This window comes from Symphalangus syndactylus, chromosome 5 (assembly GCF_028878055.3).
Source record: "Symphalangus syndactylus isolate Jambi chromosome 5, NHGRI_mSymSyn1-v2.1_pri, whole genome shotgun sequence".
Taxonomy (NCBI): domain Eukaryota; kingdom Metazoa; phylum Chordata; class Mammalia; order Primates; family Hylobatidae; genus Symphalangus; species Symphalangus syndactylus.
The window spans coordinates 28710877-28726784 of record NC_072427.2 but is presented as its reverse complement, the minus strand read 5'-3'; the positions used below and the strand labels follow the sequence as shown (position 1 = coordinate 28726784).

Sequence of the window (15908 nt, the reverse complement as noted above, 5' to 3'; positions counted from 1 at the left end):
TTAACATGTAAAAGTCATTTAGATGTGTTAATTGGTTTTGAACCAGTGAATAGAATCAGTAAAAACAGACTATGGGAATGGAGAACACTACCTTAAGTTTACATATAGGGCTTTGTGTTTTTCAAAAGCCTTTCACATGCATTATCTCACTTGATCCTACACTCACTGTAAACATCTGAAAGAGGAGGAAATTGAGGCTCAAAGATTGTTACTCTCTTAAAGTAACCTAGGGAAGAAGCTAGTGGGTAGTGAATGAAATGAACACTTATTAGGGACATTTTGTTTTCTTTTAACCAAACAACAGCTCCATAAGATGGGTGCCAATATTGACAAAGCTACTAAGAGGCAGAACCAGGATCTGAACCCAAACCTTTTGGACTTCAAAGTCCACACTGTATTTATTACATTGACGAAATCTATGGTTTTCTGTTACAGTGAATGTAAATGGGCAAGAATTCTTGATGTCAAGAGTTTAGCTGTCTTGAAGAAGTGAGTTATCTGAAATAAGCAATCTATATGTAAGAAATTGATAAGTGGCACAATGGACAAAATGCAGCTATGGAGTCAGAAATATTTGTGATTAAAACTCAGCTCTGGCCAGGCATGGTGGCTCACGCCTGTAATCGCAGCACTTTGGGAGGCCGAGGTGGGCGGATCACGAGGTCAAGAGATTGAGACCATCTGGCCAAAATGGTGAAACCCCGTCTCTACTAAAAATACAAAAATTAGCTGGGCATGGTGGTGCACACCTATAGTCCCAGCTACTCGGGAGGCTGAGGCAAAAGAATCGCTTGAACCTGGGAGGCAGAGGTTGCAGTGAGCCAAGATCGTGCCACTGCACTCCAGCCCGCCAACAGAGCGAGACTCTGTCTCAAAACAAAACGAAACAAAACAAAACAAAAACAACAACAAAAAACTCAGCTCTACTACTTGCTAGCTGTGTGATCCTAACCAAGTCAGCTTACTTCTTGGAGCTTCATTTTCCTCATATGTCAAATGGAGAAAAAGATCTTAATCTCATAAAGTTGATGTGAAGATTAAATTACATAACAAAAATAAAGTTCCAGGAACATCAATAAACATTAGTTATCCTCCTCTATAAAAATGTTTCTCTAGGGAGCAAAGGAGTTACAGAGCAGAGGTAGACAAGCATTTCTTAGCTGGTAAAGGGTGAAGTCAGAAACATAAACCAGGTATGGTGGCTCATGCCTGTAATCCCAGCACTTTGGGAGGCCAAGGTGGGAGGATCACTGGAAGCCAGGAGTTTGAGACTAGCCTGGGCAACATAGTGAGACCACCATCTCTACCAAAACCAAAAAAATCAGTCATGTGGTGGCACACACCTGAGGCTGCAATGAGCTATGATCATGCCACTGCACTCCAGCCTAAAAAACAGACAGAAACATGCAGTGAACGGTACACAACAGACCTCGTATTTATAGGTAGCCCTTGCAAAAAGCAAAGCTCAAGGGTTACCTACTTTTTTTTTGAGACAGGGTCTCATTTTGTTGCCCAGGCTGGAGCGCAGTGACCCGATCATAGTTCACTTCAGCCCGGACCTCCTGGGCTCAGGTGATCCTCCCACCTCAGCCTCCTGGGTGGCTGGGACTACAGGCATGAGCCACCACATTTGGCTAATTTTTTCTATTTTTTTTGTAGAGACAGGGTTTCACCACATTGCCTAGGCTGGTCTCGAACTCCTGGGCTCAAGCTATCCACCTGCTTCAGGTTCCCAAAGTGCTGCGATTATAGCCATGAACCACCATGCCTGGCCAGGTTACCTACTTTAAAAGGACTTCTTTGGCTGGGCATGGTGGCTCATGCCTGTAATCCCAGCACTTTGGGAGGCCAAGGCGGGAGGATCACCTGAGATCAGGAGTTCGAGACCAGCCTGGCCAACATGGTGAAACCCCATCTCCACTTAAAATGCAAAAATTAGCTGGGCATGGTGGCAGGTACCTGTAATCCCAGCTACCCTCGGGAGGCTAAGGCATGATAATTGCTTGAACCTGGGAAGCGGAGGTTGCAGTGAGCCGAGATTGCACCATTGCATTCCACAATGGGCAACAAGAGCGAAACTCCATCTCAAAAAAAAAAAAAAAAAAAAAAAAAAAAAAGACTTCTTTGACTTCTAGAGTTTGGGTTAAGGTACCTCCAAGATCCCACAGAATTCTTGTTTACCTCTATCTTTGCATGCAGTATACTGTTATAATTCTGTTAAGTTACCTGTTTTCTCTAAATAATAAATAAGTCCCCTGCTTAATCTAGTATCTGGTAAGGGGTAGATGCTTAATAATTTGCTGAATGGAGGAATGAAGGAAAGAAAGGAGAAAAGCAGAATGAATCCATCCCAGTAACAATGTACTGGTTAAGACTTAACATGAGATTTATAATATTTTCTTACCTTGACTGCATAGTTATTAAGTGGATCTTTTGCATATGAAGCAGTATAGTAAACCGCATCACCTGCCTCACAACATGGTTTGTCACTGGTTAGCCTGAAGTCTGACCAGCTGTCCACTCCAAAACGGAGCTGGTCTTTCTGCCCAGCCATGAAAAGGTCTTCGCATTTAACAGCCAGTTTCTTCAAGGTATCTGTATGAAGGCTTCGGATTTTACCCACTACTTCCTCCCGATTCTCAAGTCCTCGATAAAGTGCTTGTCTCTGTGGCTTCTGGATGCCTCTGCCCTGTCTGCAAGAGGGCCCACGCCGGCTGGAGAGGGATTCCATGCTGTTGGAAAATCTATCCTTAATACTGAGAGTGGTTAAGCTGGAAATGCTGTTTGCTGCTGAGGGGACAGGTCTCTCCTTGCGCAAAGGCCTTTCCAAGGAGTCGTAAGACTCAATGTCCAGTCCTTTGAGTTCATAGCTGATGGAAGAACCAGCACTGCTGGCATCCCAGTTGGGGTCGATATCATAGGTGGGATTAGCCATGACACAAAGACTACTTTCCATGGATTTCTGGAGGTCCTTGGAGATTGGCTCTGTATTGGCTCTTATGATCATCTTCTTTGGCAGTGGGGGTGGTGTAGGTTGGGAAGCATTGGTTGCTTCTTGGTCTGTTTTCCCTCCAAAGGCGATGGCATCGTCCACAGCTCCCTTGGGCTGTCGTGGCTGCTTGGGAGGTATCATGGCTGCTCTAGATTGCCCTGTATTGTTTTTAAAGCAATAAAAAGAAAAGAGTAAGTAAAGTTTTCAATCTAATTTTATAACTGAAACTTGAGCAGAAATGAGTGAGGTAGCCATGAGAATGTAAGAATAAGTCAACTCTTTAGTTCAAAATGGGAAAAGAGAACAACCAAAGAACAAATACCTAAACATTGAAGTATTGAAGCCTTGGTGGGAACGACAAATATGCATAATGTCTTGGCCCTGTCTAGGAACAAGACACTGGTTTGGGTGATGAGTTTTGTTTTCAAAAAGGAAACCAGATTCTCCAGTCCTACCCTTCAGAGTGCTATATTCACCACACCAGAATATTAAGGGATGACAGACACTCGAATATACTTGGATTGTGACAGAGTAGAGATGATAGCATTGTGGATAAAGAAAATACTTGGGAGCATTATTACAAACAGAATTGAAACTAGCAATGTGACCATTAGACAGGGGCTCAGAAGATACTATTCTGTTCTTTTTATTCCAGTTACATTGTATTATATATAGCACTTGTCATGCATATAACATTTTCCAACACATGAATACAATTTCAAAAGCCATGCTATTTATTTTACTATAGAGATGGATTCTGACATTGCTTAAACGGTCTATGTAAAAGATTCCTGTGATTGTGGTAAGGGGAACAGTGTATATGAACAGTCAACTTCTGTTCTGAACACTAATTCCTAAACTCTTATGTGATTCTCTTTTATTTTGGTGGGCATATACATTGTGATTTGAGAGATACTATCTTTCAACATCTTTTATAAGCCCTAGTTAGAGAACCATTCATCTCTGCTTAGTTTCCAGCATTTATGATTAGAAAAAGATAAAACACATGTGTGTTTGAATATACCTTCAGGGCTTATTGTATAACAGAGAGAACACATTATTTTTTAAAGACAGAAAAATATACATGAAACTTCTATAAAGGCTATTAAAAATTAGTCTTGTTATTAAAATGAGGCCTCTACTCAAGATCTCAGAGTTATAAGGCTCTGTTACGGGTTAATTATATTCCCCAAAAAGGTATGTTGAAGTGCTAACCCCTGGTACCTATGAATGTGACCTGTTGGAAGTCTTTGTAGATTTAATAGTTAAGATGAGGTAATTAGGACGGGCCCTAATCCAATATGGCTGATGTCCTTATAAGAAGAGAAAATGCCATGTAAAGACAGGGACAGAGAGAGAAAACACTACATGACATTGGAAGCAGAGTCTAGAGTGACACAGGTGCAGACTAAGGAATACCAAGCATTGATGGCCACTACCAGATGCCAGACAAAGGCAAGAAAGCAATCTACTCACTGTCTCAGAGGGAACACAGCCCTGCTGACACCTTGATTTCAGACTCCTAGCCTCCATAACTGTGAGAGAATATATTTGTGTTGTTTTAAGCCACCCATTTGTGGTACTTTTTTACAGCAGTCCTAGGAAACTCGTACATTCTTCTACTTCATATAGAGTAGAAGGCGCTGGATGGTGCTGAGGATGACAATGAATAGGGGTGGTGGTTTGTTTTGTTAAAATCATGTTCTTGAAGCATGTCAATGGTAAACACCAATATAATCTGGGATTGTAATAGTAAGTGTTGCATATGATAGGGATACGCTACACTACTGTAGACTTTATATATACTGTATACTTAAGCTATACTAAATTTATTTAAAAAATTTTCTCCAATAATAAATTAACCTTAGCTTACTTAACTTTTTAACTTTATAAACTTAAATTTTGTTTAACTTTATAAATTTTGTTTAACTTTATAAATTTTGTTTAACTTTTATAATAACACTTAGCTTAAGATACATTGTACACTGTTTCAAAATATATTTTCTTTGGGCCAGGCATGGTGGCTTATGCCTATAATCCCAGCACTTTGGAAGGCCAAGGCGAGTGGATCACTTGAGGCCAGGAGTTTCAGACCAGCCTGGCCAACATGGAAACCCTGTCTCTACTAAAAATACAAAAATTAGCCAGGCATGGTGGCGCATGCCTATAGTCCCAGCTACTCAGGAGGCTGAAGCAGGAGAATCGTTTGAACCTGGGAGGTGGAGGTTGCAGTGAGCCGAGATCATACCACTGCACTCCAGCCTGGGTGACAGAGCGAGACTCTGTCTCAAAAAAAAAAAAAAAAAAATTGTTTTTTCTTTGTGTCTTTATGCTACAAATCTTTCCCTATTTAAACAAAACTTTTTTTTATAAACCTTTTTGTTAAAAACGAAGACACAAACACACATATTACTAGTCCTAACCCCTTACATGTGAATGTGACCTTATTTGGAAATAAAGTCTTTGTAGATGTAATCAAGTTAAGATGAGGTCATTAGAGTGGGCCCTAATCCAGTATGACTGGTGTCCTTATAAGAAAAAAACACCACGTGAAGACAGTGACAATGATGACAAAGGCCTACACAGGGTCAAGAATATCAATATCACGGTCCTCCACCTCCACATCCTGTCCCAGTGGCAGGTCTTCAGGGGCAGTAACACACATGGAGCTGTCATCTCCTAAGATAACAATGCCTTTTTCTGGTATACCTCCTGAAGGACACGCCTGAGGCTGTTTTACTGTTTTTTTAAAAATAAGTAGGAGTACACTTTAAAATTATGGTAATAGTACAGAAAATGCATAAACCAGTAACACAGTAGTTTATCACCAAGTATTATGTACTATACATAATTGTATGTGCTATACTTTATATGACTGGCAGCGCAGTAGGTTTGTTTACAACAGCATCACCACAAACAGGTGAGTAATGCCTTGCACTATGATGTCACAATGGCTATGTCACTAGGTGACAGCAGTTTTTCAGCTCCATCATAATCCTATGAGACCAGTGTTGTTTGTGCACTCCATTGTTGACCAAAACATCATTATATGGCACATGACTATATCCATTTCCCAAGCACACCACTTTCTTCAAGAATATCTAAGAATTTATATAAGCTACAGCAATATATATTGCAAACTCAAGGACCTCTTTTCTCCACCCATGTCATGTAGTAATATTTTTATAAGGAATAGAATGATATTAAATATAAACAAACAACAACACACATATATATACATATTATATATATATAAATTGTGTCTATATATATATATTTAGAGGGAGGGAGGGGGAGAGAGAGAGCAAGAAAGTAAGAGAAGAGAAAAAACATGAGAATGCTAAGCTTCAAGACGGTCAGAGCTTTTGTTTTATTCACTGCTGTAATCTCTGTGCCAAAAACAAGGTCTAGATAGAATCAACAATAACAACTTCTTGAATGAAGGAACAAATATTTACTACTGAAAGAGAGAAGGTAGTAAAATTGTACAGATACCTATAATAAGGAAAGAAATTGAATTAGTATTTTAAAAAATTCCCACAAAGAAAAACCCAGGACCAGATGGCTTCACTAATGAATTCTACCAAATGTTTAAAGAAGTATTAATACCAATCCTTTGAAAACTTTTCCAAAAAAAGAACAGGAGGAGGGAATGCTTCCCAACTTAAATTCAATGGAGCCAATATTACCTAAATACTAAAACTAGACAACGACATAAAAAGAAAACTAGAGACTAATGTCTTTTATGAATACAGATGTGAAAATCTACACAATATGCTAGCAAACCAAATCCAGCAACATATAAAAAAGGATTATACACCACAACAAGGTGGGATTTATTCCAGGAATGCAAGGTTGGTTTAACATCTGAAAATCAATCAATGTACTATACCATGCCAACGGAATAAAGGGGAAAAAAAGCTCACATAATCACCTTAATAGATGCACAAAAAACATTTGATAAAACCAAACACCTTTCCATAATAATAACACTCAATGAACTAGAAACAGAAGAGAACATCCTCAACCTGATAAAGAAAAGGGCATCTTTGTAAAAGAGCTAACATCATACTTAATGATAAAAGACTGGAAATTTCCCCTGTAATATCAGGAACAAGATAAGGATTTGTGTTCTTGCCATTTCTTTTTTTCTCTTTTTCTTTGTGTCTTTTTTTTTTTTTTTTTCAGACAGGGTCTCATTTTGTCACCCAGGCTGGAGTGCAGTGGCACAATCTCGGCTCACTGCAGCCTCGACCTCCCAGGCTCAAGTGATCCTTCCACCTCAGTCCCCCAAGTAGCCAGGACTACTATTTTTCATAGAGACAGGGTTTTGCCATGTTGCCCAGGCTGGTCTCAAACTCCTGAGCTCAAGTGACCTGCCTGCCTTGGCCTCCCAAAGTGATGGGACTACAGGTGTGAGCCACTGAACCTCACCCATTTCTATTCTATGTTGTACAGGAGGTTCTAGTCAGGGATATTAGGAAAGAAAAGGAGATAAAGACATCCAGATTGTAAAGAGGAAAGTAAAACTATCTCATCATTCACAGATAATATAATCGTGTATATTGAGAAGTGTAGGGAATCCACACACAAAAAAACTATTAGAATGAATATACCAGTTCAGCAAGGTTACAGGATACAAGATCAACATACAAAAACCAATTCATTTCTATACATTATAAATGAATGATCTAAAATTAAGAAGACAATTCTATTTACAACACCATCAAAAAGGATAAAGTAACCAGAAATAAACCTAACAAAACTAGTGTAAGACTTGTACTTTGAAAACTATAAAACATTGCTGAAAGAAACTAAAAAGCAAATGGAAAGACATCTTATGCTCATGGATCAGAGACTTTATATTGTTAAAAGGGACATATTCCCAAAATTGATCTACAGATTTAATGTAATCCCTATCAAAATTCCAGTTAGACTTGCAGAAACTGGCAGGCTCATCCTAAAATTCATATGGAAATACAAGAAACCTAGAGTGGTCAAAGTCTTTAAAAAGAATAAAGTTGGAAAAGTTACACTTTCCAATTCCAACTTACTACAAAATTATAGTAATCAAGCGTATGTGGTACTGGCCTAAGAACAGAAACATAGATGAATGAAATATATTTGAGAGTGCAGAAGTGAACCCTTATCTTTAAGACCAATTGATTTTTGACAAGATTGCCAAAACAATTCAACAGGGAAAGAACAGTTTCAGGCAAAATAATGATATTGAATCCCTACCTCACACTGTACACAAAAATTAACTAAAAATGTATGAAAAATTTAAATATAAGAGCTAAAACTAAAAAACTTAGAAAAAAAGTAGGAATAAATCTTTGCAACCTTGGGTTAGGTAATGGTTTCTTAGATATGATACCTAAAGTATAAGTAACAAAACAAAAAGTAGATTGGAAGTCAATAAAAATTATAAACTTTTATGCTTCAAAGGACATCTTTAAGAAAGTAAAGCCGGGTGCGGTGGCTCACGCTTGTAATCCCAGCACTTTGGGAGGCCAAGGTGGGCGGATCACGAGGTCAGGAGATCGAGACCATGGTGAAACCCCATCTCTACTAAAAATACAAAAAATTAGCTGGGCGTGGTAGCGGGTGCCTGTAGTCCCAGCTACTCGGAGAGGCTGAGGCAGGAGAATGGCGTGAACCTGGGAGGCGGAGCTTGCAGTGAGCTGAGATTGCACCACTGCACTCCAGCCTGGGTGACAGAGCAAGACTCCATCTCAAAAAAAAAAAAGAAAGTAAAAAAGACAACTCACAGAATGGGAGAAAATATGTTCAAATTACTCTATATCTGATAAGAGGCTTATATTCAGAATATATAAGGAACTCTTTTGAAAAAGATAAATAACCCAAGTAAAAATGGGTAAAAGATTTGCATAGCTATTTCTTCAAAGAAAATATATAAATGGCCAGTGCATGTGGAAAGATGTTTGGCATCATCACTCATGAGGTAAATGCAAACTGAGACATCATTTCACATCTACTAGGTTAGCTGTAATAAAACATACAGGCAAGTGTTGGTGAGGATGTGGAGAAATTCAAATGCTTATACATTGCTAGTAGGAATCTAAAATGGTGCCACCACCTTGGAAAATATTTTGGTAGTTCCTCAAAAAGTTAAACATACAGTTACTATTTGACCCAGCATTTCGACTCCTGGGTATATACTCAAGACAACTGAAAACATGTCCACCAAAACTTTATATACAAATGTTCATAAGCAGCAGCATTTATAATAGCCAAAAAGAAGAAACAAACCAGATGTCCATCACCTGATGAATGGATAAATTAAATGTGGTATACTCATACAATTGACTATTATTGGCATAAGAGGAGTGAAGTACTGATGTATGTATGTTACAACATGGAAAAACCTTGAAAACATTATGCTAAGTGAGAGAAGTCAGTCAAAAATGACCACATATTATATGATTCCACTTATATGAAATTTCCAGAAATATATAAAGGCATAGAGACAGAAAGTAGATTAGCTGTTTTAAGGGGCTGGGGGAAGGGGAGAATGGACAGTGACCGCTAATGGGTTTCTGTTTGGGATGATGAAAATGCTCTGAAATTAGACATTAGTGATGCTAGCAAAATTCTGTGAATATACTAAAACTAACTAAATTGCACACTTTAGTAGGGTGAATTTTATGGAATATAAATTATATCTCAATAAAGAAAATCAACAATCCATTCTTAGAAACAACCATCAATTCAGTTTTCAGTCTTATCTTCTCATTCCTCTGTGCCCTTAACTAAGGATGTAGGGGCTTGGCATTTACTGAATGTTTCCTGTGATGGTGGGGTCTCCTTCCCAAAGCTGCCCCAGCCCTATTTTCTCTTGGCTAATGTGAGACGTCAGACCATGGTTTATTTACAAGACGACAGAAGTATGCTTTGTAATAAGTCCTAATTTTTCAGTTGCTTACCTAGACCTTTCAGAGATGAAGCACCACAGAGAAGGTTAGAAGCAGTGAATTGCACCAGCTGAGGCCCTATCATCCTTGCCCGACAACTGTGATAGTCTCCTATTATTGCTGTCTCCAGTTTTACCTCCCTCACCACACAAACCACTAGAGAGATGTTTTTCAAACGCCAAAGCTGATCATGACACTTCTCTGCTTTAAAAAATTCTGTCCTAAAGATCAAGTTCAAATCTTCAAGCACAGAAAGTGAGCCTTTCATGATCTGGCCCTGGTATACCTGTTTCTTGTCACATTTACTCTTATATCCTAAGTCAGAGCCACCAAACTACTTGCGGTTCCTCCAGCACTCTTGGTCAATTCTATGCTTCCTTTGTGCTTTGTGTCTTTGCTCATGCTGATCCTCTTCCAGGAATAGTTTCCCACTCCTCTCATCTTTAAATATTCTGCTTCTAGGGAATATTTCTTACTCCACTCCCCAGAACTGACCTTTCTTGGGCCCTCAGATAGACCCTGTGAATATTTCTCTATAAGCACTTACAACCCTTGACTTGTGTTCTGTTTTGAATTCCCTACTGGTTTGCTCATTGAAGGAATGGACTGTGTCTCATTTGTGTACTCAAGACCAAGCAAAGAATCTAGGCTGAGAGCAGAATGGAATAAATAAGAAAACTAGAACATGAACCTATTCTTACCTATTCCAGTGTGGGCCCTATAAGAAGCTTTATGGGCAGCCATGTTCTACCCATTTCTCCAAATTAGAAGAAACAAAAATAATCACGGACATGAAAGAAATGGAGAATTCCAAAAGTACCTTTTTTTCTTTTATAACCTCAGAACTAACAAGGGAGAGAAGGTCTATCATCATCAGCAGCTCTTTAATGCTTATCAGAAGAGGTGAAGAATGGCTGATCGTGTGACTTTCTGCCAGCCAGAGAATAAAGTTCAAACTCCTCAGCAAGTTAGTCAAGGCTCTCTGTCTTATCTACCACTATTTCTCATCAACCCTTCCTATGAATCACTCATTTCCTGTTAATATGTTCCATGTTTTTATTTTTACATTTTTGCCTTAGCAAGGGTGTCTGTCCTTGGCCTAGCTCAAATGGCACTTATCAACTGAAGCCTTCCCTACTCTCTACTCCTCCACCTCAAACTGGAAGCCACAGCTTCTTCCTCTGTGTTCTCTTAGCATTTTTTGCTTTACTAGAGCATTTTTAGCCTTTTATAAAGTGTGTGTTTTTACATCCCCTCAGAACCTGATGTGATGTAAGGTGCACAGCAGGTGTGCAGTAAGTGGCTGCCAGACTGAGACAGAGTCAACAGAGTTGGTCATCAATTCAAAATGGAAATGGACAGCCAAGGTAGCAAGGAAATAAAGATAAGTAACGTGGCTTCTCTTCCCAAGTAGCAGGATACAATCTCCTGGGAGCTAAGGAGATTTCCACATGAGAATCAGAAACTTATGCGTTCCAAATGAAACCACAAACATTCCACAGCCCATGCAAGTAGGTCAAGCCATTCTCCTAAGTCTAAAACTGGTTTGCGCTTTTAGTTTTTTTCCTCCAAGACAGACAAGTTCTCCTAACTGAATTCCAATCATTTGGGTCAATGTTTTAAAAGCTTGGTATCTTAGCTGTTTTTATTTTAAACTTTTAATCCCGTACATTCCTCTCAAGCCCCTGGGACCAGACACCAAGCTCAGCTTTCAGCAGGCCTAATATAACATCACATACTCTACATTTTTGTGGCATACCAGTGCTCTAAACAGAAAAAAATAGATTGTGTTCTAAATCTTGCCTTGCTATATGCTAAAAAAATTCTTTTGGACAAATATGTTTGACTAAACCACACTCAAAACTTACTTTTCTCTTTTTCTGAGCTTCCATAATCTACCTCTTTACTTTCTCCCCACTTAAAAATGTCTTCAGGCCGGGCGCGGTGGCTCATGCCTGTAATCCCAGCACTTTGGGAGGCCGAGGTGGGCAGATCGCCTGAGCTCAGAAGTTCGAGACCACCCTGGGCAACATGGTGAAACCTTGTCTCTACTAAAATACAAAAAATTAGCCGGGTGTGGTGGCATGTGCCTGTAGTCCCAGATACTTGGGAGGCTGAGGCATGAGAATAGCTTGAATCTGGGAGGTGGAGGTTGCAGTGAGCCACGATCATGCCACTGCACTGCAGCTTGGGCTACAGAGTGAGACTCCATCTCAAATAAAAAAAAAAAAAAATAGTCTTCAGACTGATGGGCCCTATATCATGTTCTGGAAAGCAAACAAATGTTTGCTTATGACCTGGTAGGTAATCATTATAGTCTTAGGGTGCCAGGGATAAAGAACACTAACAATGACCCACTTGTGCAGGAGTAGCATGATTTCCTGGTTGATCTCTCTGCCTCCTGTCATTTCATAGGTAGCTCACAGAATCTTTAAAAAAATCCTGATTGTGCCTCTATTCAAAATTCTTCAGTGGCTCTCCATTTGCTACAAGTAAAAGATATGCCTTTTGTGACCCTCTTCCAGACTCCTCCAGGCAGAGGCTTTCATTAAATCTTTAAATATCTGCATCACAGCAACTATCATGGTCCTAAGAGTCCAGCCCCTTCTATCTCTCCCAAAGATCAGAAGTCCTTGAAAAATACATTAGTATTCCCAGCATTTAGCCTGGTACCAGGGAGATAGTTGGTGTTCAACAAATGTTTGCTGAATAAAAGCATTAAAGTCAAAATAAATAGAACTTATCTTCCTATTTAAACTGTAATTTCAATCTTCATCCCTAATTTTCTCCCCAGGGCTCAAAACAAGTAATACAGATGAGAAAGAGAAGTGAGAACAAAATAAAAGACTATCGCCTCCACTAGTGCATAGCAGGGAATATGTAGAGTTTATAAACCACACACCATCACTGTGCAATAGCCTTGTCAAATGAATAGGGTCTCTCATTGGCTGAACCTAGCGCTCAGTGCATCATCCCCCTCCAGCAGGCATCAGCAGCTTAGGAGGAAGGGGCCTAATCTACCTAGGCATTATTATTGTGCTGAGGCCTACCACAGTCAAATATAAGCAACAACTGGCAAATCACAGGGGATATCAACTTCATGCCAAACAATAAAACAAACCTGATTTCCAAAGACCACTTTGGGTTTAGCCTCAAATAAACAGATATAAAGACCACTTTAAAGAATGTCAGTGGTATAGCAGCTGGCTGACTTAATTTTTGTAAGTCCTCATTAGTGGAAACCTCTCCAAAAACAGAGATTATTTATTTGGGGGTAATTTATCTATGTAATTTAAATACTGCACTCTCTCAACTAATTCTAGTATATGGAAAACTATTTTTAAATGGAAATGCAGCTAACTTTGGGACAGTGTCTGATTTCTTTTTAAATAGAAATAATTATAATTTTAGGAAGTACAACTGCTCAAACAAATGTTCAAAGCTCTCAACCTCAGTTTTTTTTTTTTTTTTAAGCACCTAAATGATCTAAAACTGTCCAATTCTTTAGCCTTTGGTTCAAATCATTAGCTATGCAGTGTGTGGAATAATGTCTGCTCAATAATTATTTGTTGAGTAAATGAGTGAATGATAATATAATCCTCAGAATAATTTTTTTAAAAAGCTGGCATTTATAACAACATTATTCTATAATTACAACATCAAGGCCAGCAAGGTAATGATGCTCTTTTAAGTATATCTACCCCTTAAAATTTAACACTAACAATCAATACTAATGCCAAAGGAAGTTCTGGAGACAGAAGACATGTGTTTTCTTTCAGTGTTTGAAGGATAAAGCCTAAAGGAGATGCTCGAAGTAAGTAAAATGAGAAAATGTGCAGTTTCTTGTGAGGCATGGTTTATATAACTCCTTAATTAGAAAACCTATGGACAAAGCCTCATATTAGAAAAAGAAAAGCCAGCTGATTAATGGAGCACATAGACTTGAAATTTTCCTAGATGAACTTTTCTGAGCAGAGCCAGATTTTCCTAATCTGGTAATCTTCTAAAGTCAAATCCAAAAGTCATTTTTAGCTTGTTCACTCAAACACATTCTTAGTACCTACTGTGTGTTTTAGATAATGCTCTACGATGTTGGGATGCAGAAAGAGGAACAAGCCAAAAATCGGTCGAATAAAGGGAGATATTATAGATCTTTCTAAAAAGGAATGTAGAAGATATGCGTACTTGGTTACAAAATGATTGAAGGAGAGCTATCTCATTACATGCTCCTGATTTTAGCAGTCTGATAAAGCAGTCAGATATGCCACATAAAAAAAAAACAGTGATTTCTGTCTATTTTGAGATAAACACAGAAACACAGGGAAAATGTTCGAGGTCTGATTCAAACAAATTTTATTACTTCTTTGGGGAATCATTTTGGGTGACAGACACCCTATAAAATTCAGCTTGGGGTCAGTTAAGGTGTTACAGATCAGAGTTCATTAAGTGATCTTATATGATCACCACCCAGAGTAAATCATCATTCTGTGAGGGGCAACCTTCTTAAGTTGTCAAGTTGCAAAAAGAGTAATGTGATTTTTGTGCAACACAGAAGACAATATAAATCCCCCAAATAACACATTCTTTAAAGCAGTGCTGTTCAATAGAACTCTGTGTAACAATGGAAATGTTCTATATCTGCATTGTCTAATGCAATAGCTACTATCTACATGTGGCTACTAGGCATTTGAAATGTTGTTAGTGAGACTCAGGAAGTGAATTTTTATTTTTATAAATTTATATTTAAGAAGTCATATATGGCTAGTGGTGACTGTATTGAATAATAATTAATTCAGTTATGAACAAAATAAAGTTTGCATTATTTACATTAAGGACAAGAAGAATGACATCTGAATTAATCCTGGAGGTAGATGCCTAAGGTAAAAAAGAAAAATATACGGGTTGCCTAAGTCAGGAGCTCTTTGTGGGAATGGTTCAATCACAACTCCTATTGCACCACAGTGGAAGTAATAAGATGGCTAAGAGGGTAGAGGACTCACGGGAGATTCTGAAGGAGGGTAATCAAGGCCTATTCCAGTTGAGTTTTTTTTTAAATGGAGTTTTTTAAAACTATATAAGAAATGTGAAAATTACACAACAAATTGTCCATGTCCCTTTGTTTTGTTATAATTGGCAGATCTTAAGGAACTGGATCTGCACGGCTATGTTGCTATTTGTCACCTCTCCTCTGTTCCCTGTTAGCTACCTTGGGGATCCTGTAGTCTGTTTTTCATTTCACATCTTTGGTCATGAGTTGTGCAGGAAGCCCACAACATTTTAGATTTACATTTTGTTGTTCTGCTTATTTAAGCCATTTAATAAGCATTTTAAATCCTTTCCACTTTACATTTTCTGGCTATCATATCTAACATATTTAAAGGGGAAGGAAGCCAGGTATGGTGGCTCACCCTTGTAATCCCAGTGCTTTGGGAGGCCAAGGTTGGAGGACTGCTTGAGGCCAGGAGTTTGAGACCAGCCTGGGCAACATAGGGAGACTCTATCTCTACAAAAAAAAATTAAAAAATTAGCTGATCATGTGGTGCATGCCTGTAGACCCAGCTACTCGGGAGGCTGGGAAGGGAGGACCGCTTGAGCCCAGGAGTTTGAGGCTGCAGTGAGCTATGATAGCGCCACTGCACTCCAGCCTGGGCGACGGAGCAAGACCCTGTCTCTAAAAAAATTTAAAATTTAAAGTATTTTTTTAAAAGGAGAAAGAAGAGTATATTTTTGGGGAGAAATAAAGGAATTCACAACTAGTAAGGACTTCTATGTACCAAGTACTTCTCTGCCACTAGCCCTGTAAAGCAGATGTCACTATTCCTTCATTTTAGATGAGGAAATTGAAGCTCAGGGATGTTAAATAGCCAGCCCACAATCATGCAAGTGGGCAATGACACAGCTGTTATAGAAACCTAAATCCCACGGATCCCTCAAATCTGTCTTTTTTCCTGCTATAGTACACTGCTTCCTAAACCTGCTTC

General features: G+C 38.8%; 1 protein-coding gene across 26 annotated transcripts in view; it reads right to left on the bottom strand.

The window, feature by feature from the left end:
- PEAK1 (pseudopodium enriched atypical kinase 1) overlaps positions 1 to 15908 on the bottom strand; it is a 293590-nt gene that overhangs the window by 22495 nt on the left and 255187 nt on the right. For all 26 annotated transcript variants that reach the window (XM_063638673.1, XM_063638670.1, XM_063638674.1 and 23 more), the window contains one exon: positions 2405 to 3150. In XM_063638673.1, coding sequence (XP_063494743.1) covers positions 2405 to 3150 — 746 coding nt within the window. The remainder of the gene's footprint in view (positions 1 to 2404; positions 3151 to 15908) is intronic.